Raw genomic sequence first — 11,208 nt, 5'->3', positions numbered from 1 at the left:
GGGTCTTTTATAAGACTGTTTCTCCAACCAAGGACCATATGTGGATATAACCTAGAACACCTGCTCAGATGTGGCCCATGGTAGCTCAGTATCCAAGTGGGTACCCTAGTAAGGGAAACGGACTATTTCTGACATGAACTCAATGGCTGGCTCTTTGACACCCCCCCCCCCACCCGAGGGAGGAGCAGCCTTGCTAGGCCACAGAAGAGGACATTGCAGCCAGTCCTGAAGATACCTGATAAGCTAGGGTCAGATGGAAGGGGAGGAGGACCTCCCCTATCAGTGGACTTGGAAAGGGGCAGGGAGGAAATGAGGGAGGGAGGGAGGGAGAAAGGGAGGGAGGAAGAGAGGGAGGGAGTGAAGGAGGGTGGAATTGGGAGGGAAAGAGAGAGGGGGCTACGGCTGGGATACAAAGTAAATAAACTGTGATTAATATAAAAAATAAAAATTATAAAAAAATAAAATAAAATGACAATTATAAAACTGAACAAGTGGTATTTGAAAAACTGGATATCCACATACTCAGACCTTTGCCTTATACCATATGTAAAAATGGATGAGCTGGGCGCAGTGGCAGGTTCCTCAGCGACACAAAAGACTGAGGCAGGAGGACTGCTTAAGTCCAGGAGCTCCAAGCAATACAGTGAGACCCTCATCTAAAAAAAAAAAAAAAAAAAAAGGCTCTAAGAGCTAAAAACCATAAAAAGTAAATGAAAAACAAGGGAGGGCTGCCTTCATGACTGCAGACATGGCAATTTCTTATGGATGACACTGAGAGTGAGACAGAAAGAAATATAAGCGGGATGTGATCAGAATGAACAACTCCACGTCAGAGGACACACAGTGAAGACACCCGCAAAATGACAGTGAGCACTGACAAGCCCTTCGTTCGGTAAGGGATCTTGAATATGTGAAAACTCCTGCAGCTCTGTAACAAAAAGCAATAGTGCAACTCAGAAAATGTCTCTAGAGCCTCAACAGACCGCTCTCCACAGCAGGCAGTGGCCATTCCAGGTAGCACTCACCATCAGGGATGAAAACAAAACTACAGCGAGACCTGCTTCAAGGCAGCTACCATCAGTGGACTATCGGTAGGACAGGAAAAGTGTTGACAAGGAGGGGGAGATGAGGACTCCCTGCACTGCTGCTGCTGAGAAGAGGGGCTGTGGTGCCGCTGCTGTGGATAGCATTTTGGAAGTTCATCGAAAAGTTAAATATGGTCTAGGAAGATGGATCAGTGGATAAAAATTTGCCATGAGAGTGTGAAGACCAGATCCTGGATTCTTAGATCTCAGGTAAAAGCCAAGTGGGTGTGGCAGCTACCTCTAATCCTTATTACTCAGCAGGTAGAGACAGAGGATGCCCGGGGCAAGCTGACTCGCTAGACTAGCTGGAAAAGGCAAACTTCAGGTTTGGTGAGGGATCCTGCCTCAGTATATACAGCGGAGATGGACTAAGGAAGATACCCGACATCAACTTCAGGCCTCCAAACTCACACCTACATACACACACACGAACACAGTGCATGTGCAACCACACACACACATATGCAAAGAAAAAAGTTAAGCATAGTGTTACCACATGGTCCCAAAGAATCTCTGGAGATCTTTGTGCACATATGTTCTTGGCAGACTTATTCACTACTAGCTAAAAAGTGGAATGAACCCAAATGTTCAACAACAAATGGTGAAATACTCTGTGGTCATATAAACATGGCTCTATAGCCATTGAAACAATGAAGCTCTGACACAGGCTAAACATACATGAACCCTGACATTATGCAGAGTATAAATAAGCCAGACCAAGCAGGTCAAGTGTCTCAGCTAAATCCACAGACACAAAAACAGGAATGCTAAACTAGGAGAAAGAGGCTTGGGGAATGGGGGAGTGATTTGCTGGGTCTTTCTATCTGAGATGAAGATAAAGTCCTAGAAACAGACAGTGGCAGTGGATTTGCCGCTGAATTCTGCCTTTAAAATGGTAAGATTTTATGTTAAATTTATTTTGTAACTTTGAAACTTTTAAATAAATAAATAAATGAATAAGATTTATTTTTATGTATATGAGTGCTCTGTCTGCATGGACGGCTGCATGCCAGAAGAGGGATGATCTCATTACAGATGGTTGTGAGCCACTGTGTGGTTGCTGGGAATTGAACTCAGAACCTCTGGAAGAGCAGACAATGCTCTTAACCTCTAAGCCATCTCTCCAGCCTTAAAACTTTTTTTAATCACAATGACAGTTTTCATTGCACAGCACATTTTAAACCTTTTATCCTAAATCTCCACATAAATCTAAATGTGAACATGTTTGGAGCAGTGACAGCTGAGCCTCGAAGCTGTGGCAGTTGCGGCCTTTGTGAAGCCGGCCATGGTAATTGTCTCCTGACTTTCCCACCCCAGCTTGGACTGGGAACGTATCCAGGGATCTTTCAGTGGACCCCCACAATCTTCAGGGCTCATACACTGTGCTATGTAGGATGCTGAGCCTGACCCTACATCCTATGCTACCCCAGTATCTTTACTCAGGGTTATCTGGCTTAAAGAAGTCCTTCTGGGACACTCTAGGCAGCTATGCCATGGGAAGATGTGATGTAAATGTCAACATCACAATTTCTTGAGAAATTAAAAGTCTGCAAAGATGCTTGCCAGCCCTTCCACTTAGCATAATTCGACAACAGCACACAAGAGCAGGTCTGGAAGGTGTAGCCGGCGCCCTACAACCCTTTTCACATTTCTCTTTGGCCATGGGCTGGTTTGCAGCCTTGATGTGATTTTCTTCTTTCCACAGACTTGTGATTCTATGCTTTAACTTCTGTACATGGGCTGCACAGCCCTGTCCTCAGTACTGCTGCACACAGGCCTACCCTAGTCATAAACCGTCAAGGTCTCCCATCTATCCCCAGACTTCGCACGGCTCTGTGCATCTTCCAGGATCACCTTTCAGACTTGACAGAGCAGATTCCAAGGCTAGTGCTGATAAAAGAGCCAGAGAGGCTTGGGGGGGAGGAGTGGGTACAGTCTGGCTCTTTTTCTGCCAGGTTTCCCACCTTCTCATTTCAGCTGATGGTGCCAGGGAAGAAGAGCTCCTTGGCTCCACACATACAAGAATACCTTTAAAAGGTAAACTAAACATATGTGTATGTATTACACTACTGCTTTATCTCTGGTTTTTAAATTCACAGGGTTCAGTCCCTGCAAGGTATATGCCCCAATGTATATTTTTACTGTTTAACTGAGTAGGTTTTCTACATGTTTCTAGTTACAGAAAAGATTAAGGAAGCCTTGCTTCCCTCTTGGTCTTGCAGTGAAGAGCAGGGTGACTGGCAGAGCAGTGTACTCTGTGTGATACTCACAAAGAAAACCTGTGCATAGCAATTCTAAGAGAATCTGCCTTACAACACTTACCTATAACATGCCTCAGAACGGAAGGAATGATCAAGTCCTTAGCCTCATGGGCATCTTATAACTGCCAAACTACATCATTCTTACTGTTTTCTTCTCCCCCTCCTCATCCTCTTCTTCCTTTTCCTTCTTCTGCCTTCTCCTTTTCTGTTAGGTTTTTCAAGACAAAGTTTCTCTATGTAGCCCTGGCTATCCTGGAACTCACTCTGTAGACCAGGCTCACAGAGATCTCTCTGCCTCTGCTGGTATTAAAGGCGTGCACCACCCGCCTAGGAGTCTTTTCTTATCTACACAAGGCTCGGCCTTTTTTTGGTAGAGAAACCTCAGCAACCTGGAAGAAGCACACACCAATCACAACAGCTTCCCTCTGCTAGGATATTAAATAAGCAGCAAGCAAGAAGAAGGGATGCCGTGCTAGAGTGTGCACTCATTCACCCTTAACTGGGACCTACAGACCCACCCAGCACAGAGGGATCTGCATCTGTCTCCCTGCCATGAACCTTAAGCTCTTTTACATCTCCCCAGCTCTGCTGAGTTAGTGCTCCCAAAGAGGTTGCCTTGTGAGAGCCAAGTAGGCATGCCTTTCTCTGAGTTCTTCATTCAACATAAAATACATTATTCTCTGAAGATGAAGAAGAAGAAGAAGACGATGACGATGACGACGACGTAATAGTAGCAGCAGTCACCCCACAACACCACAGAGAAGTGGCTCGGGATGCTCAGATTCACTTCCTCCCTTTCAAGATGTCCAGGAATTATCTCATAAGTTTTACTATCTGTGACAGGTGCAATGTTCTCTTTTGTCCTCTGCCAGTATCTTAGAACATAAGCTAGGTAGTGTGATGGCTGCACAAAACAGAAGTCTACACGCACACACACGCACGCACACACACACACACACACACACACACATTGCAGAGGCAGACGGACCACTTAATGGAATTTAATCTCATATTTCTCATCTTGAGGCCATTTGCAAGTATGGGAATACTTGCTTAAGTTCACAGTCAAAGGGCCAGAACAAAGTAAAGAAAGTTGTTTTGCTAAGCAAATAACATTATTAATGTACAAAGGACACGAACTTCCTAACCCCAAGATTATATTTCAGAATGTGATAGTTAATATTGACTCAACTTTATTAAAAAATAAAAGAAGCACCAAAACAGAGCTCAAATATCCAAAACCATGTGAAAGAATAGGTTCACCAAAGGATTACGAAGGTAAGCCTGTGTAGTGGGGTTATAGTTACCAGAGAAAGAGGATGGGTTATCACACAAATGCTTTTGGGAAACAATGACCACATGGTAAACGGTGATCTAAACTCCCATCTTTAGAGTGACAAAACTAGTGTGGGCAGCCTCAGGGCAGCAAGAAGATACTCTGAGAAAACTCTGGAAGAGTTCCCTGATGTTCAGAGGGGACCTTTCTGGAGAATGTAACCTGCTGTGTTCACTGCTCTGGCAAGATTAACCAGCTATCTATCAAGTGTCACACCCAGGAGGGAGAGGCAGGATGCTTACCCATCCTGTCCATCTCTATAGTCAGTCAAGGCCTGCAGTCTCTAACACATGACCTACAGTGACATCTAGCTTTGAACACAAAGTTGAGGGCCTGGGAAGAGGAAGGACCACTGGCATTTTCACCAAGCCCCTGGTGGTCAAGCACACCTAAACACCACAGTCCAGGGGACGGAGGTCTTCCAGGAGCTCCTGGGCAGCAGTCTTCAGGTGAGAGTTGCGGCTCTTGGACAGGGCCAGGATGCGCTGCAGGGGTAAAGAGCTCCGGAGCTCCGAGGCCATCTTGGAGAAGACTTCTGGTTCAAGAACCACAGACTGGATGAGCCGCAAGGCATGAGAGCACACTTCTGCATCTGGGTCTGGGGAGAGGAGATATGGCTGGTTAAAATCAAAGCCTCTTTCAGGAAGCTTTGATTTTAAGATGAGAAAGCTGTGGGCTGACCCAGAAACAGAAGCCTACCTCGTAATGCCTGTGACTGAACACAGTGACCACCACCTTTAGTAAACAGCCCTCTTCAAATGCCATGATTGTATAATTTACAACACCAGAGGCTAGAGAGAGAACTCGGCAGTTAAGGGCACTTGCTTTTCAGAGCACCCAGGTTCGATTCCCAGAACCAACATATTGGTTCACAACCATCCATAACTCCAGTTCCAAGGGATCTAATACCTTTCTCTGACCTCCATGGGCACCAGGCACATATGTGATACATACACATACATACAAAGGCAAAATATCACTACACATAAAATAACTTTTTTTTTTTTTTTAGACAGGGCTCTCTGTGTAGCCCTGGCTGTCCTGGAACTCATTCTGTAGACCAGGCTGGCCTCAAACTCAAAGAGATCTACCTGCCTCTGCCTCCTTCCAAGTGCTGTAATTAATAAAGGTGTGCAAAAATAAAATAAATCTTAAAACAAAACTTACTAAATTAGAAATATCAGAGGTTGGATGTTTCCTCTAAGGTTCCCATGTGAAAGACTTAGTTGTTAGCCTAGGGTGTTCTTGGAAGGTAGTGAACACTTTAAGGTATGGTACTTAATGGGAAAAAGTTAAGTCACAAGGGATATGCTCTTGAAGGGGATACTGGAACACTAGTCCTTTGTCTCCTTGCTTCTGAGCTGCTATGTGGTAAACAGACATATCCTGCTGTCACAGGAGAGCAACAAGGCGAACTGACCGAAGGCTGAAACATTTCAGACCATGAGCCAAATAACCCTTTCTTCCTTTTGAGACAATAATCACAGTTATGCAGAGATGACTGATATGGGTTTTTCCATGTTTTGCTGGACTGTCTGCTTCTATGATTGCTTGAGAAGGTACCACCTCTCATGTTCACTCCAACTGTGGCAAATCCCTCTGCAACAACATAAACAGTGTCTTCTCAGGGCCTTTGAGATGGACAATATTAAAGTGTCTTTGTTACCATTCTATTAGTGTGAAGAGACACCATAACCAAGGCTGCTTATAAGAGAAAGGTTGTCTATAGTTTCAGAGCGTTAGTCCATGATCACCATGGCGGGAAGCATAGCAGACAGGCATGCCTGGTGCTGGAGCAGTAGCTGAGAGCTCGCTTCTTATTCACAAGATGGAGGCAGAGAACAAGAAACTGGCCCTGGCATCAGCTTTAGAAACTTCTAAATAAATAAATAAATAAATAAATAAATAAATAAATAAATAAATAAATAAATAAATAAATAGATGAACCTCTTCCAACAAGGTCACACCTCCTAGTATGAGCCTATGAAGGCCATTCTCATTCAAACCACCACATACACGGCATAAGATCCACAATATACTTAATTACTTTCCATTTGGATGTCCCTCAGGAGGTATAGAACTTGGTAACCCTGCTTATAATAGCCACTGAAAAATAGACCAAAATAATAGCCTAAGTCAAAGCTATAATCTTTAACCAGGATAAACCCTAACCACTCCTCTCTGGTGGATACACTACGGGCTGAGGACTGTAACAGTCCTCAGTCATGCATACAGCCAGCACCTCTTTCTTAGTGGTACGCTGACTCAAGAGGATCTTTCAAAAAGTCAGTGGGGCTGAACACTACTCCCTTAGCCTAGACCAGTGACTTGTCTTGTAGAACAAAAGTGGGGATTGTAGTTTGGGAAGGCTAAAATAAAACCTGTTCTTCATTGAGGGAGGGACATAGAGCCATCCTAAACCCAGACCAGTGGAATCTTCCTATTCTAGAAGAGAGGTAAGAGCTGTGAAGATACAGGGTAGGGTGACTGCTAAGGAAAAGGCTAATATTACAAGAGAAAGCCCCACACTAGGCACAAGGAGACAGTAGCAATGGAATACTCCTCTACCATGATTCACCAGAGCCCCAGAAATACCTGGTAACTACACCAGGGCCAAGGACAGAATGAGAGCCCCTAAGACAGGGAAGGTCAACAGCCGAAGCTACAGACTAGCAATTCAGCCCTCCTCAGAGCTGAAGGAAGGGCTAGAGAAATCTGACTCCAGTTAGCAGATATAGCAAACCTGAAAACAAATCCAAAGCCCTGCTCCCAGTTGCTACCCCACGAGAACAGGAAGCATGGCATTCCCAAGTGGAAATGCAAGGTCTCCCCACCTTGTTCTCAGGGGTTGTCTCCCTGCCACCCCTCAGAAGGGGTGCCCAAGCTCCAAAGCCTGGGGTACTCCATAGCCTGCCATGTAGTATGTTGGTTTCAATATTTTTAAAGATGTGTTTTATATTTAGTTATGTGTGTCTGTCTGTGGGTATGTGCATGTGAGCACAGGTGCCCTTGGAAGCTAGAAGAGGGTATTGAATACCCTTAAAATCTGGAGTTACAGGAGTTTGTGAGCCACCTGACACGAGTGCTAGAAATTAAACGTGACTCCTCTCAAAGAGCAGCATATGTTCTTAACCACAAAGCATCACTTCAGCCTGGGTTCAAATTTGTTTAAAGAAGTACACAAAAATAACACATTTAAGGGACACACATGGCCCCCAAGATTCAAAATGTTCACTATGAGACCCCAAATAGAAATGTCTGACCCTGCTCTGTTGGATTACATGCCATACCCCATATTCAATCAAAAACTACAACAACAACAAAACAAACAAAAAGCTACTAACTACTGTGACAATCAGTGTAAGTGTGTACGCATCTGCACAGATGTATGTGTACCACATGGATGCAATACCCGTGGAAGCTGTAAAAAGGCACTGGATCCCCTAGAATTGGAGTTACAGATAATTTTGAGCCATCGTGTGTGGGTGCTGGGAACTGAAGCTAGGCCCTCTGCAAGAGCAAGTGCTCTTCACCACTGAGTTATCTCTGCAGCCTCATAAAAGTATACTCTGGTTAAACATTACAAACTCTAAGGCAAATACTAAAACAAAAGCAAATTCAATGTGACAATCCAATAATACAAATAAAATAGAATATTAAAACAGTCCATATCAGACAAATAGGAGGAAAGAAATAGGTTTGAGATCCCTTCATGTATTTCTCATAGACGTGTTTTGATCAAATCTACCTTCAGCTCCCTCCCCTTCCCTTCCTCCCATAACCTGCCATCACTACCTTTCCTTCCAACTTCATGTGCTCTTTTTTCAACTCACTAGAAAAGAGCTTTGTGCAGTTTGTGCGGAGATGGATCCATGCCCTGGAGCATGGCCACCTATCAGAGGCTACATCTAAAGAACAGTGACTGCTCTGCCCCAGCGGTCATCAGCTGCCCAATGTTCCTTCTTCCTGTATGTGTTTCCATAGTGATCTCTTGTAATTATTCTTTTGTTTTGTTTTGTCTTTTTTGAGACAGGGTATCTATGTGTAACAGAGCCCTGGCTATCCTGGACTTGCTTTATAGACCATGCTGGCCTCGAACTTACAGACATCCACCTGCCTCTGTAATAATTCTTAATGATCTCTCTCTCTTTTAAGATTGGACAGTACGTTTATGAGCACAAAGTCGTGTGTGTGTGCAGGATTTTATTTTTATGTATATGTGCGTGCAGCTGCCCACACAGGCCAGAAAAGGTGTCAGATCCCCTAGAGCAGCATTAAAGGCTGTTGTGAGCCACCTGATACGGGTAGTGGGAACTGACCTCAGGTTTTTTCAAGTGCAGTAAGTATTCTTAATTGTTGAGAAATAGTTACATTAAGAGAAACAATATGGGGCTAGACGCCCTCTTATGGCCTCCATGGGCATTGCACATACAGAAAAGCAAGTGTGCGCGCACGCGCACACACACACACACACACACACACACACACACACACACACACAGAAATAAAGACTTTTTTTTTTAACTGCATGAGCACAAGAGACAGAAAACACTCTGCATGTGTTTTCTGCAAGTCTCTAGATGCTTTCTAGAGATGAATATAGGAGCCAACAGAGCTGGAGCCTCACCTGTAAAAAAAACAGCTCTGAGAAGCCTGAGGCAGGACTGACACAAATCCTAGCCCAGCTTGGGTACAGGATGTGAGCCTGTCTCAAAAAAAACAAAAAACAAAAAAACAGTATAAAATGTTTAAGTAACAAAATTATGTCGTATAAACACTAAGAATGCAATGGTGCCTATGCTACTATCATAGTCTCTTATTTGTATTTATCAGAACAATAAGTGTCAGGAATGAAGAGGGACACTGAATAATTAAGAGATCAATGCACCCAGAGATAAAACAGTATTAAATATATAGTACTTAACAACAGAGTGTCCAGAGATAAGGCAGTAGGGCAGAGTGCCCAGGGAAAATCAACATTCACAATCAGAGCTGGGAACTTTAACACTATTCATATCACTAATTTTTTTAAAGATGAAAAAAAATGAAAAATGAGATAGAAAGCCCTGGCTGCCATGGAACTCATTTCGTAGACCAGGCTGGCCTCGAACTCACAGAGATCCTCCTGCCTCTGGCTCCTGAGCGCTGGGACTAAAGGCATGCCTGGCAAGAGATAGAATTTCTAAACAATGCTACCTTCCTAACTTCCTGGCCATTTAGATGACACAACACCCAAAATTAGCATAAGAGATTCTTCCTTAGGGCCTGTGGAACAGCAGAAATAGAAACTGTTCAAGGCCACAGAACAAATCTCAAAATAATAATAATAATAATAATAATAATAATAACATTATTATTATTATTATTTACCTTCTAAGTATATTTTGTGATCATAGGCAAAAAAGCTGAAAATAGAGTTTTATAACCAAGAACATAAAGACAGCCTTGAAATTTTCCAAACACTACACTTTCAAGAATAAGCATCAAAAATAGAATGATTTCTAATTATCTTTGATTTAAACTTTAAAAATAGAGGGGAAAAAAGCTAAACCAAAACATGCAAAAGGAAAAATAATAAAGATATGTGCAGACATCAGTACAGTTGAGACTATAATGCTGGGCATGGTAGCTCAGTGCCTGCAACTGTAGTGCTAAGGCAGAGGACCACAGTGAGTTCCAGGCGAAGCTGGGCCTTGAATTCTAGGACAGCCTGAGATAGACACTGTTGGGGGTTGGACTGGTGTTATATATTCTAATGCTAACTATTGGCCCCCAAGACCTGGTTGCTGCCCAAACAAGCAGACACTCACATACCCCAAAATAATGTTTATAACCTTGTCTAAAAACGTATTCCTGTTTGAACAATAAAAAGCCAACATACATAGCCAGGGCAAATGGGGTAGGTGTGGCTAAGGTTCGAGGGCTTTGAGGACAGGGAAGATCTTGGGAAGGAGACAGTAGAGAAGGAAGAAGGGAGCCAGGGTGGGTTAGCATGGAAGGAAGGGAGAAGGACTCTGGGAATGGCATGCAAAGGAACTGTCCAGATGAAAAACATAAGCAACTATCTTGGGATATTGGGTGAGTAGGAACGGTTAAAGCAGATGGCATGGGATGGGGGTTGGGAGATATTGGGATAGCATAGGTGGATTTATGTGTTCAGCCCAAGGAGAAATAAGGAAAATCTAAAATCTAACAAGTGTCTGTGTTTTTACTGATTATGATAGTGGGTTAGAAAATACTGCTGTAATAACTATAGGGCTAATAATAAACATTATTAGACCCTACCATTAAATTAATAGCAGCAATACACAATGGATTTCTTACCTCAAAAGCCACCAAATGAACAACAAAAATATAAATAAGTAAAATTCAGGAGGAAAAAATCGATAAAAGCAAAGTATGGCCCTTTTAAAAATAATTCCTAAGACTAGTGAAATCTAGTCAAGACTAGTGGGAAAGGGGAGAGGTCAGAAATAAGATGTATCAAGAATAAGAGAGTGGCCTCAACTACACATCCTACAGATGG

General features: G+C 43.2%; 1 protein-coding gene across 1 annotated transcript in view; it reads right to left on the bottom strand.

The window, feature by feature from the left end:
• Positions 1–4,538: 4,538 nt before the first annotated feature.
• Positions 4,539–11,208, bottom strand: part of Hsf2bp (heat shock transcription factor 2 binding protein) — an 83,464-nt gene continuing 76,794 nt past the window's right edge. Inside the window, exon 8 of the mRNA XM_055607016.1 lies at positions 4,539–5,280. Coding sequence (XP_055462991.1) covers positions 5,072–5,280 — 209 coding nt within the window. The 3' untranslated portion in view covers positions 4,539–5,071. The remainder of the gene's footprint in view (positions 5,281–11,208) is intronic.

Source organism: Psammomys obesus, unplaced genomic scaffold (genome assembly GCF_907164565.1).
Source record: "Psammomys obesus unplaced genomic scaffold, mPsaObe1.curated_primary_1811, whole genome shotgun sequence".
Taxonomy (NCBI): Eukaryota; Metazoa; Chordata; class Mammalia; order Rodentia; family Muridae; genus Psammomys; species Psammomys obesus.
The sequence above is the reverse complement of the archived record's forward strand: the minus strand, read 5'-3'. Positions and strand labels throughout refer to the sequence as shown.